This window comes from Arachis ipaensis, chromosome B7 (genome assembly GCF_059453495.1).
Source record: "Arachis ipaensis isolate K30076 ecotype BB chromosome B7, ASM5945349v1, whole genome shotgun sequence".
Lineage (NCBI taxonomy): Eukaryota > Viridiplantae > Streptophyta > Magnoliopsida > Fabales > Fabaceae > Arachis > Arachis ipaensis.
The window spans coordinates 6,326,595-6,340,287 of record NC_142442.1 but is presented as its reverse complement, the minus strand read 5'-3'; the positions used below and the strand labels follow the sequence as shown (position 1 = coordinate 6,340,287).

Below are 13,693 nucleotides of genomic sequence, written 5' to 3'. Positions count from 1 at the left end.
AGTGCGATTTCATAGATTTATAAGTGCTAATAGCCTTTATATTTAATTTGTTTTATAGTGTGATAATAGCCAATATATTTGTTGGTGGATTTAACTATTACTATATTATTTATTATCATATTTAGTATATATGTCTGATTTATTAAAGAAAGTAAATTATTAAAACCGATTAATAACTATTTTAGAGTTAATCCAATTAATTCTAGATTTAAAAAAATAATACATAACATATTACTTTTTTATTAATCAAATTATTATAATTCAAAATAATTTTAAAAAAATAATTTAAAATTATAATTTCAATTTTATCACGTGTATGGTACGGATAATTACACTACTTTGTATTTAATAGTTTAGTTATGATTTCATTTAATTTAATTATTTATAAGTAAACCTTTTTTACTTTTTGTTTTTTTGTGAGACGACAATAGGACTCAAGGCCCAAATAAAAAGAAATTTACGGGACTATAATTTGATGGGGATTATGTACAAATTCTTTTTTGGAAGAGGAAGTATAGAGAGTCAATAATAGTTGAATAATGTGTATAATAGAGATTTATGGTAGTATTAGAGATATAACTATTAGTATTATTTTTTTCATCAGTATAAGCTTTTAAGATGAGTGGTTTCATGATATTGTATTAAAGCTCTACGATATGGTTATTCTGGATAGTATGGATAATATTTATTTTTAAAAATAAAAAATATCTTTTTTTACTACAATTTACATCTTTTTTTTAAAAGAAAAAATATTCACATAATAAATGAACAAAAAAAATACTTTTATCTTATTTTACCTAAACATAATTGATAAATATTTTTTTTTACATGAAACACAAAATTACTTTTATTTTTATAAAAGATCTTTTAAAATAATATCATTTTAAAAAAAATATTTTGAAAATGACGCCAAACAAGCTCTAAATAAATTAGATGAGATTCTTGATTGAGAAGAAATGCTTTGCTAAACGACGTCGTCTATGGAGAATAGAGGCCAAACGATGTCGTTTCCTTATTAACAAACGTTTGTTCCTTGCCAAAAACACTTTCTTCTCTTCTGCGTCATCTCTTCATCTTCCTTAGCTCGCAGTTGCTAAGCTTCGCAAGTGCTCCTCCGTGGCACCTCTGCTTGTGTTCAGTGAAACAATTTTTGCATGAAGCATCATCGTATTAGCACATTGCAGAAGTGAAAGATGAGTGTTTAGGTTTTTGTTATCTCTCACTCTCACTTTCACTCTTTTTGATACAATCTTAAATACTTGGATATAATTTACATTGAGATAATTGTTAGGTACTCATCAGCATCCTTCTATGGCCAGTTTGTTGGAAATGGATGGATAATCATATATACAATTAACATGGAAAATAAATGATGTCTTATTATATTTTTCTATCAACATACTATGTCTGTTGTGTGACTTGATTATGATTCCAGGAAAGGAGTGTTAGTTTAGCAGCTATTCTTTACACTGGACTAGTTTTTGTCATAGCCTCTATCCTCAACATTATTGCAATATCTTATGGTGCCACAATTATTCTTCCATTTGGCTCCATTACTGTGATACTTGTTATATTTATAATCCTTGTTATCTCCTTGCTCGTGTTCGGTGGAGTTGTTGGATACTGCTTTAGAATTGAGTTTCAAAGCCCTTCTTCCACAAAGAGATATCCTAGGGAGATTCAACAGTTTGCTTGGTATAGGAGAACACTATTTCAAATATTTATTGGTGGTCTTGTGTCCTTTAGTGCAATTGGTCTGCAGTTATATCAGGTGTATGCTAATATTTGGGGTTCAAAAATATACACTCTTTCTTGCATTTTGTTCATCACATTTATCATTACCATTGTTCATAATTGCATTCAACAAATTTTAGTTTAAAGAACGAAGAAAAGGAGACGAAAAACATATAAGAACAAACGATGAAGATGAAGATTTGGGGGTTAGAATTTCATAATTGAGAATGGACCAATTTGAGTTTTTTAAACAAATTTTAAACATTAATTTGAGTTAAATTCATTGTCTATCCACATCAGCGTGCTATTAAGTGCCAACTTCACAATATATATCAGTAATGTTTTGAACGAATAGATCCGAGAATAGATGAATACATTTGGTCATTTTAAAAAGTGAAGGACTTATTTGATGCGAGTTGGGAATTTCAAGGATCACTTGAGGCATTACCTCGATTATTTATAGATAAATAGTGGAAAATATGGTGTATATGGATCCGATTAAATTTGATTAAATACGAATCCGACCCAAATATTTTATTGAATCTATTTTACTAATTAAAAGCCATTATTTTAAATAGAATTTTGCTAGGTAGATAATGACTTTTGTGAACAATGTGAATAATGCGCTCTAGAATTGACCCAATAAAATAAAAAAGTATCCTACCCCAAATTACCTCATAAATCCTAATATTAGGATAACTATCCACACACCTAATGAATTGAAAATCCAGCCATTGTTAACTGTGTATGAGTAAACCGAATCAAAAGGAATAACCACCATCCAACTAAGAATCAACATAATTATTTGCATACATATTAAATTGAACATCTAATATATTCATTCTTCATAATTCGCATTGTCTCCCTATATTTTTCCTTTTAAATAAATCAGATTAAATTAGATCAACCGAATACATAATTAATGAATACAATTTTATAAATATTTTATAATAAATTAATAAAATCTTGCTTTTAAAGATTAAATTTAATAAATATTATATAATATTTATACTAAAATAAATTATTTTAAATAAAAATAAGACTATATAATATAAAGGGCAAAACACGCATATCAACCAAGTTGAGATAGATTTTACACAATTCTGCCAAAGAGAAAAACATTACAAGAATCTACCAGGAGTACGTTTCTATATAGTTCGAATTAGACTCATTCGAATTATGCCAATCAATAGTAATTCGAATCAGATTAATTCGAATTTTATGTGCACATAGTAATTCGAATTGGTGCAATTTGAATTAGGCATCGATCAAATCATTATAGTAATTCGAATCACCTGATTCGAATTACACACACTTACCCACACTAGTTTGAATTGGTATGTTTCGAACTAGCACCCGGTTTCAACTCCCATAGTAATTCGAAGCATGCTGATTCGAATTACCCACAAATTAGCTACCCATGGTATTTCGAAACAACCCAATTTGAATTACAATGGTTTTGCCTATAAATAGAGTTCGAGACAACCTCATTCGAAATACTATTTCAAACCCCTGACCCACTAAATCCCAGAAAAAAGTGTTTCCAAACGACTCCAAGAAAGGGTTGAACAGAATATTCAGCTGATGGGGGATAACCTGGACCGACTTTATCGTTTGGATGGAGTCACCCATATAGCCGGTGTCATCAATGACGAGGTTAGTGCGAACTTTTTCCTTTAATTTAGGATTTAATGTGTTTTTTTTCATATTCTTGCCTTTTATATGTTAGAATGGTAGTCATTATGTAGGGTCATTAAGTTAGATAGAATTGTTATATAAGTGGTTTTTGCTAGCGGTTTATTAGTGATCACAAATAAATAGGATAGTGTGAGAAGTAAGGACAAGTGGACAACAACTGGTGAAACTTTATAAAAGTAAGATTATTTTTTTAACATGAATAGTAATCAATAATCCAACTTTTTGTATCGTAATATTTTTCTTTTTTTTTTAAGAAATATGATTTAAAGATATTTGCTCAATAGGCCGAGTTTGATCGATATATGATGTTATTTTCCATGTTAAGGCGTTACATTACTTGGTAGTGTGCATTAGTGAATGATGTCATATGAATATGTTCCGAGCTGAGAGACATTATGGTACATTCTTGTTGCATCCCCACCGATGTATTACGAGCATGCGACGGTAGTAGGGTATGCGTTTGGACGAGAGGTACATTCTGTACTTGCAGATGGCCAGGTTACACCATCTTACGAGGCTGAACGAGAGATAGTTTAGGCTGGATGAGCCCCTGGTTAGTGCGTTTGTGGAGTGCCGGCGTCCAGAGACGCACACGTTTCATATGCCGTTCGGGGAGTGCACTATTACACTGCAGGACATGGCGTACCAGTTAGGACTGCCGATCGATGGACATTATGTTAGTGGTTTCCTGACAGATTTTCAGACGTACATCGAGGGTGGTCGACCAACTTGGGTGTGCTTCGAGGAGCTGATGGGTGTATGATGAGTCCATATTTGATGATATATTTTGGCTATAATTGGATGGATTTCATCACATAAACTCACACTTATTCACCAAAATAGCATACTTTTGTGTTTGATCCCTAAATTGAGCCTAAATGTGAAAACATGCGTTTTTGTGCTTAAATTGAGCAATTTAATCTCACTTTTATTTCATTCGATGCCGTGATATGTTTATTGAGTGATTTCAGGTCCTAGAGGCAAGAATTGTTTGGTAGAAGTGGAAGAAAGCATGCAAAAAGGGAGAAAAGCATTTCAGCCTGTGCCCACGCACACCTTTTGTGCCCACGCACAGGGGTCAAAACCAGGACCTGTGCGTCCGCACAGGTCTGTGCCCATGCTCCGGGCAGAATGGAAATCAAGACTTGTGCGTCTGCACAGGAGAAAAAACAACAAGTGTGCCCATGTACAGACCTGTGCGTCCGCACAGGTACCAGCGCGTGCCTCCATTAAAAAGTCATGTGGACTCGCGTTTTGGGGGCTTTTTGGCCCATTTTTGAAGGCTTTGGAGCTTATTTGAAGGGGGAAGCAACCATATATGATACCATACACTACCATACTTCATAGAATAGTTTTTAGGAGTAGTTTTAGGGTAGTTAGCTTAGGTTTTCTCTCTAGTTCATTAGGGTTTTAATTAGGTTTTCAATGTAGAATTTTATAGTTCAATTTTGGCTTTGAATTTTGCTATCTCATTGTAAGTATTTTTTTAATTTCTCTTTTAATTACTACACTTGTTCTACACTTTCATCTATTTTCATTTCTCTTATCAATATATGCATAATTTTGCAATTTTGAATTTCTAGTTGTTGAATTTGATGTTTGATGCTTACTTTATATTTGTTGAGTTGCCTTTGTTGATTTTGATCATTTATGGTTCATAGCTTTCATCAATTTCTCAATTTTGCCATGTTTTATGTTTATGCCCACTATATGTTTGATGAAATGCCAATTTTGATTATGGGGTAATTTTCACCCCTTGGCTTGGGAGAAATGAGTTTATGGATTACTAGAATCATACTGTCCAACATTTAGTGATGATTCTTGGGTTTTTAATTGTTCTTGTTCTCACTAACGCTAATTTGTTGCTAAGGTAATTAGCAAGCAAGCTAGGATTTGTGGGTTAAGAACACTTATGCTCACTTAACTTACTCTCCGATGTGAGGGTTGACTTGGTGAGATTAATCCATCATAATTATCATAGTTGTGGTTATGGTAAGGAAGGGATTCTATAACTCATCCCAAGTCAAGGTTTCATTTATGTTTTGAATCACATTTTCAATCACTTTATAGTTTACTTGTTCATATTACATACATAGTTCTTTTGTTCTTTCATTAGTTTATTAGTTGAAATTTTGTCTAGTTCTTTAATTCCTTTATTTTGTTTGCTCTCAATCATTGAAAACCCATTTGATTCTCACAACCAAAATTGTGCACTTATTGGCATTAGTTCCTAGGGAGAATGACCTGGGAGTCTAAATACTCTCGGTTATAATTGTGTTTGAATTGTGACAATCTTTAGAATAATAATTTGATTGATGATCAATGGTTGGATTTGGACTATACTTGCAACGTCAATCCTATTTTTAGTGTAAAAATCTAAACCTATAATTTGGTCAATATCAGTGTATTACCTCATGCGAACCAAATCCAGAAGTTTGCAGTGAATTGCAGCTGGTTCCAGGAGACATTTGGAGAGCTTCCGAAAGGAGCCGATGAGCCCACTGTTAGGAGGTATGCCGGGCCTATATCATGATGCTGTTAGGGACTCAGCTATTTGCCGATAAGTCCGACAATCGCTTTCACATTAGGTGGCTCCCATACGTAGCTAGGCTTGAGGACATGGGTGGGTACAGCTACAGATCAACTGCTCTCGCGTGGTTATATGGGTGCATGTGCCGCGTGGCAAACAGACACGTGGTGAAGTTTGCCGGACTGTTACAGCTACTTCAGTCATGGATCTTCTGGCTGTTTTCTGGATTTAGACCCGCTAGATATGATACATTCAGCTGGCCTTTGCCCTCGAGGTACTATTATATTCAAGATGATTTGATGGTTACAATTATAAGGCGTTAGGGTGCGTCATATGCTATTATTTTATTCTATCATTTGCTATTATTTTATTACATCTAGATTTTTTCTGCTATATTACTTGGTGTTATTCTAATTTCGTGATAACATGGGCGTGGGTTGTAGGTCGTCAGGTCACAATCCTACAGCAAGCGAGAAGGGACCTCAAGTTGCGATGTCGAGGCTTAGGATAGATCTCTTATTGTAGCCAGCTGGGCCTCTACTCTCTCCCCTTGCAAACGAATAGCTCTGCCGACCTCCTATATGTGGCCTTCACCAGTGAACATACTGGAAAGTTCCTGACCCCCTTTATGATGGAATTAACACATTCGGAGATATTCATCGTCATGTGACCAAATCTCCTACCCTCATCCCGATGCAACGCATACTCAATCCTGTTAGGCCATTCACACATGGCAGGGTCTTCAGTTCGCAGAATATCAAACCAGTAATCAAATTCCACCTTAGTCTTGGCATACGCCGCATTCACAAGAAGCCTCCTTGCATCCTTGCCCTTAAAAGTGAGGGCAAAATTTGCGGCCACATGTCGAATACCGAATACACGGTATGCAGCAGGTGGTAGCCAACCTCCGTCGGGAGCCTCAAGTGCAGCCTTGATTCCGTTGTACCTATCTGATATCACCAGGATACCCGGCTGCGGGGTCACGTGCTGGCGGAGATGGATAGAAAAAATGACTAGGACTCCGCATTCTCACCCTCAATGAGTGCAAATGCAACCGGTAAGATGTTGGAGTTCCCGTCCTATGCAATCGCAACGAGCAGCGTACCCCCGTATTTACCGTACAGGTGGGTCTCGTCAATACTCACCAACGGCTTGCAATGCCGGAATGCCTCAATACATGGTGAGAACGTCCAGAAAAGCCGGTGAAATTAGGCTTGCGAGCTGTCCACCTGCCCCCCACTCGAACAGGACTTGTCCTTAGCACTGCAACACTACCAGGCATCGTCACCTGGACACCTAAGACCCATCGCGGCAGCTCGTTGTATGACACATTCCTATCTCCGTAAATCTGTGACACGACCTTCTGCTTAGCCAACCAAACCCTCCTATAAGTCGGCCTGAACCCAAGATGTGCCTCTGCCGCATTCAGCAGTACCTTGATGCAGACGAATGCATCAGCTTTAACCATTGGCATGATGAAGGCCGAGATCACATGATAATGAAGACTCTTGTGATCGCTCGAGATCGACGTCGCGAGATAAGTATGAGGTCCGTTGTACCGTTTTGCCTCCCAAATACCCTTGCGCTGCCAGAGACTTAGCCTAATGAACTATGCGCACCCGTTCCCAAATTCGGTACACTTACCAACGTACCTGCGATAATCGGATTCCACCACTTTGTACTGTACCCCGCGTCGGATGCTATATGTCTTCACGCTTAACACAGCCTCCTCTTTATCCTGAAACTGTTGACCAACATGGAACTCTGTAAGACCTCTCCTGGGTATCTCTGGCACCAAATCTGGTGGGTTCTCCAAGAACCCCCTCCTGTCTCATGGCATCCAAGTCCAAAGATGAAAAGTGCGGAGAGTACTGCTGAGTCCCAGAGCTAGAACCACCGCCAGCCCCAGCTGGATTACTCGTTGCAATGTCATCATCCCTGTCATCAGCAATGATGTCCGGCTCCACATCATCATCGTCATCATCATCTGGCAATGCATCATCCATACTTGCCGATGCCCCATACTATAAAAAAATCGGCACCCTATCAAAGATACCATCCTCTCTGCCACCACTGCAGTTGAGATCAACAACGAACGACAGGGAGGTGACAGGCTCGTCCCGAGGTGCAAGCACAGGCACGGACGAAGATGCACGAACAGGTCTCGAACTAGAACCGGCTACCGTCCCTATAGTTTGGGTATTCCGGTTTGAACCTCTCGAGCTAGATACCACATCGACCAGCTTTGCCAACAGCTCACGTGTCCTAACCTCGGAAAACTGCCGACGACAATGGAACAGGACCTCCAAATCCTTGTCACTCCCTATGACAAAAGAATCGTACTTCACGTCATCTCGCAGCACTGAGATCGGAATGCGATAGAATAACTTTTTAACCCGTTTCACGCCTTACAGACCAAGTTTCTGTATTATAGAATTCAGGAAGTCATCGAAGCTCGTTGTAGGTCTTATAAAAATACTAAGGGGATCCTTATCAGTGAACTTCACACCAGAGCGTGTTTTTCTCTTAATGGACCATCTATAATGCACCAATACTACAAAACTCTTCTCACTAGCCATTGTATTTCACTCTAATGAGAGGAATTCACGTTCACACCATACTCATACACGTCTGGGGCTTCATAATTCGAAACAACTAGTTTCAAATTACATCCCTTATAATTCGAATTAGTGTAATTCAAACTACCCTGGATCAACCTACATGCATAATTCGAATAAGTTAGGTTCGAGCTACCTACTAATTTTGGTTGCATATTTTGAATTGATCAACTTCGAATTACTTCTAGTTTGTAGTTCGAATTAGTTTGATTCGAATTATATAAAAACATGCTTCTGGTTGATTCATGTTATGTTTTTGACTTTGGTTGAATCATGTAATTTCTCCCCCCCTCTGGTTTGATACTGTGATTTGTCCTAATATAAAAATATTAATGGAAGTATAACAATATAACTCTTACTACTAATTTCAATGTAAAAAATATATTTTGACTATAAAACATGACTTCAAGTCGGACTAAATTTACTCGAAGCATTGACTTAAACCCAATCAAAAATGACAAATTTGATTTTGAAAAAATATATTTTGGATTTGGACCCAGCCACCCTCCCCTAAATCAGAAACGAAAATCTCCTCTTTAAGGGGGCAAAAAAATAGAATCATGACAAAAAAAAAAACAAAAAACATAAATTGTATTTGGTTGACTAAACAAATTGTAAAAGATATATCAATACGTAATTAATTTTGTAATAAAGCGCATGTTGTTTGTTCTAAAATAATTTATTTGTAATTTTTTTAATATTTTGCCTTGTTGTATTTATATAAAATCTAGTATTTAAAAAAAGGTATACACTCCTTTTTTTGAATTATTAACAATACTCTTTAAATGTTTAAAATTGAAAAGTTTGAATGAAATTTAGTAAAAATTATGTATGTATTTATTATCATTAATTTTTTTAAAAGAAATTATTTCATAAAAAATTTTATTTATAACTTTTTCACGAGTGTTCTCTCACTAACAAAATCTTCAAAATAAAAATTAGTTCTATTTTTTTTATAAAAATTTAATTTTAGTAAATTTTTTATAATGTAATTCAAAAGATTTTATATATATAAATTAAATATTTTATTTATTAATATATGTAATTTAAAAGATAATTATCAATTTACATATTATTATTTATCTTATTTAAAATAATTATCAACGTATTTTATTTACTTTCGTTTATTAAATAAACAAGATCTGTAATACAAAGTATAAACATAAATACTTTTTAAATTATATATATTACTAAATAAAATATTTAATTTATTTATTCATAAAAATCATAATTTAATTATATTAATATGTTTAAATTAAATTTTGAGTAATAAATTTATAAAGTTAATTATTTTTATTGACTTAACAATACATATAATTTTACTTCATTAGGGTAAGCAGAGTATGAATTTCAATAATTTTTAATTTTTAGTACTTATTTGAAATTGAAAAAGACAAGTTTGCGCCTTGAATCTGAGAGCAGAGCAGTAATTAGGGTTAGGGTTTCGCGGGAGCAAACTAATCGAAGCCAAAGATGGGTCGGAAAGATAAGCAGAGAGCGAAGAAAACGGAGCACGAAGAAGAAGAAGAACACGGATCGCCGATGGGTTCAACGCCGCCGTTGGTCTTCGAAGTAAGCAGCGATGACGAAGAGGCTAACGAGGATCTCAGCCTCCGGATCGTCGAGAAGGCTCTGATGAGGCGCAAGCTCCCGCGAAACGACGTCGATTCCAACGGCGATGATGCTATTATCCTCGGTGGTTCGTCTTCGCGGCAGGATGAAGTCGCGGTGGCTCGAAACGAAGGCGCATTGAATGAAGCGAGAGAAGTTGTGGACGTTTCTGATAGCGAGGAGTTGAAAAGTGAGAGGAAGAAGAAGAGTAAGAGTAAGAAGAAGAAGGTGAAGAAAGTGGAATCTGAGGAACATAATGTAAGACACGGTTCCGTTTTTCTGTTGTTCTATTGAATAATTATTATGCAGTTATTTTTTTTATTTCGTGTTCGTTCTTCTTATTCTTAAAATCTAGCTTCCTTGATGTGCGTGATTGGATAATCTTAATTTGAGATAAAATCAGCAGTTTTATGAGACTGAATTTGAGGAAGGAATTCTATTACTTTTCCAATTTATTTGATGCGCATGGATTGTTTAAATGGTTGTGGTTGATACTTAAAGCTCATCCGATTTTCAGATTCTGATAAAGAGTAATTTAGCTGAAAATTTGATTTGATGTAGGTTGTTACAGCTGAAGGACAAGTAACAATAGAGACAGTAGAAACAACTGAACCAATCAAAGAGGCAGAGAAAGACGAGCCTGCTGAAGAACCTGCCATGGTTCAGATGGGTGACAATGCTGTTCTGAGAAAGCTTCTTGTGAGTTGAAAACTTGAATCATTGGTCCTAAAATGTGATTTTTGAAAGTGCTATATTACACTGTGTCGGAGCTTAGTTTGGTATGTCTTTATATTCTACCAGCGGGGTCCGAGGTATTTTGATGCTCCAGATAGTGGTGGTTGGGGAACTTGCTATAATTGTGGTGAAGAAGGACATGCCGCAGTCAACTGTACAGCAGCTAAGCGCAAGAAACCATGCTATGTATGCGGCAGTTTGGAGCATTATGCTAAACATTGCACCATGGTATGTCTTGTTTGCTTTTCAAATTTAGTTTTGCTGCCTGACTGGCAATGACATGGGTATTGTACATTTTATTGATTTGCTATTTACTTGGATATGTTGTACTGGCACTTGATAAACTTGTTCTCCACCATGAGGGTGTTGAGATACTATACTCATTAAAACAAAGGTTGATTTCTTACTTGCGTCCTCTAATTTGATGGCGTTTACCTATGTGGAGGTGTCTCAACCACCAAATTCAGTTGAATATATAAGCATGAGGAAAACATTGATTTTTGGCATTTGCGAGTTGCTGATGGCCTAGGCTAGCCGATCCCGCCTGGTGGGATAAGGCTTTGTTGTTATCATTGTTGATTGCCCAAGCTCCAAGGTGTAACAGTAATGAACATTATTGGTATGCCAGAGGCCTAAGGTATTTTATTAATTTTTACATTTTTTTCATGTGTTTCTGTAGGGACGCGATTGCTATATTTGCAAGAAGGGCGGTCACCGTGCCAAAGACTGTCCAGAGAAGAACCTCATTGGATCTCAAAGCTTAAACATATGCTTAAAGTGCGGAGATTCTGGGCATGAGATGTTTTCATGTAAAAATGATTATTCACCAGATGATCTCAAGGTTGTTCTCTGCCATTTTTATAATTTTTCTTTTCCAGCTTCTCCTTTAACTTTCAACAATGTAAAAACTCTGTAGTTGAACTAACAAAGAATATTAGGCTGCATTTGGCTATGGAATTAGAAATGTTCACTCAGTGACTCACTGCTTTTTTCCTGTTTGGCTAGGAGGTGCAATGCTACGTGTGCAAGAAATTTGGCCACTTATGTTGTGTCAATACTGCCGATTCTACACCGAGAGTAATTTCTTGTTACCAATGCGGTCAATTGGGGCACACTGGTTTGGTAAGTTTTTATATGATGTTTTTTTTGGCATTGCCTGATTTGTGTGTGTGTTTTGTGTTTTTTCAACCATTTTTATTTTATTTATTTTATCAACACCAATCAATATAGTAGAGCATTATTATTATTGGATGACTCATTCTTTCCGAGGGTGTGATAAACAAGTCTTTTGGGATAGAATTAACTGTTTAGCCTCCATTTGGTGTAAAGCTTATGATCTTTTTAGAGGTCTTTCCCTCTAAAACATTTTGAGGAGTTGAAAAGCAATGCTTTACAGATCCTCTGTTTTTTGCTTTTGTAAGGAGGACCACTTGTCCTCCCATCTTCCATCATTATAAATGTATTAGATACTATTTTCCAAAATATTCGGAGTTGACATTGAAATGTCTTCATATTTTTGGTTAACATAGGCATGTGCAAGGTTGCGGACTGAGGCCGCAGATGCAGCTACACCCAGTTCATGTTATAGGTGCGGTGAAGCAGGACATTTTGCCCGAGAATGCACGAGTTCTGTTAAGGTACATTTCAAGATAATTGGGTTACTTAGTATTTTAACTGTTTCATCTCTGTTATTGGTTTTTATGTTTTCTTGTCACAATTCAAATAATAATCATCTCTCTGCCTAGTTTGTGTTTGTAATGTTCGTAATGATTAGTTTTTAATCTGCTGGGTTTGCCTCTGCAGTTAGGGAAGAGGAGACGGGAATCATCTAATACAAAAACTCCGAAGTTCCAAAAAGAGAATGACTATGTAGGACATAGGTCTGCTCCTCATGATATTGGTAAGTCCTGGAAAAAGAAAAAGCCTTTTACAGAAGAAAAAGGCTTAACAACCCCCCGTAAACCAAAGCATAGAGGTGGTTGGATGACAGAACATCCTGCAGAGTTCTCTCCTTCAAAGCCCAAAAGAAGCAGCTGGAGGTCTCCAGCAACACCACCTTATAAAAGCTCTAAGGTTCATTCATTTAGAAATGAAAGTTATACTCCAAAGTCTAACTCGTCAAAGATGAGGAAGTTTCACGATCCGAGCCCTACTCCGCGCAGATCACCTCACAGCTATCAAACTAGATTCTCAGCATCAAGGTTTGGCCACTCTAATAGTGATGGATATGGGAGAAGTTACAACTGGTGGTAGCTTTCCGGAATTGTGGATTATGGCGCCTTCTGTAATCTACTAAATAGCATAGCGATCTTCGAGTTTTTATTTTATTTTATTTTTAATTAAATTTGTTCTTTTCCCCCCTACCTATTTGATCATTCCTTCTCCTTTTAGTGTGATAAATCTTTTGATATCATCTTGGTTTGGGGTGGGGGGTTTGAGGAACAGTCCCTCTAAAACTTGATGTTTGTTCTCATCAAATTTATTCAAATGAATGTTACATTAAATGTTCAAGCTTCAATGAAATGGAAGACATGCAATTTCTAAAAGATTGAATTATTCGGTTGGTTTTACTAAATTTTTAATTAGATTTTTATTTTTTATTTTTCTCTTCAATTGATTTCTTATACCATGTTATATTTCGTAATTAAGTTAAATAATAGAATATTTTGTTAAATAAAACGAATATGTGGAATACTTAACTGAATATTTTATTTTGTTTAACAGAATATTTAGGTGATTTTAATATTTTTGTGACGATAGAAATTTA

General features: G+C 35.9%; 1 protein-coding gene across 1 annotated transcript; it reads left to right on the top strand.

Annotated features, from left to right (window-relative positions):
- Positions 1-9,918: 9,918 nt before the first annotated feature.
- On the top strand, positions 9,919-13,472 carry LOC107609318 (zinc knuckle (CCHC-type) family protein). The gene is made up of 7 exons (XM_016311232.3): positions 9,919-10,449; positions 10,753-10,890; positions 10,993-11,154; positions 11,606-11,767; positions 11,932-12,048; positions 12,456-12,563; positions 12,730-13,472. Exons 1-7 carry the CDS (start codon positions 10,054-10,056, stop codon positions 13,177-13,179), a joined length of 1,533 nt encoding a protein of 510 aa, XP_016166718.1. The 5' UTR covers positions 9,919-10,053; the 3' UTR covers positions 13,180-13,472.
- The last annotated feature ends 221 nt before the right edge of the window (positions 13,473-13,693 follow it).

What these genes read in the sequence shown, in the direction of transcription:
- LOC107609318 (XM_016311232.3), top strand. Translation starts at nt 10,054, where the DNA reads ATGGGTCGGAAAGATAAGCAGAGAGCGAAGAAAACGGAGCACGAAGAA. An exon ending in CTGTTCTGAGAAAGCTTCTT is followed by an intron (nt 10,891 to 10,992) that starts GTGAGTTGAAAA and finishes ATATTCTACCAG; the next exon opens with CGGGGTCCGAGGTATTTTGA. An exon ending in AATTGGGGCACACTGGTTTG is followed by an intron (nt 12,049 to 12,455) that starts GTAAGTTTTTAT and finishes TGGTTAACATAG; the next exon opens with GCATGTGCAAGGTTGCGGAC.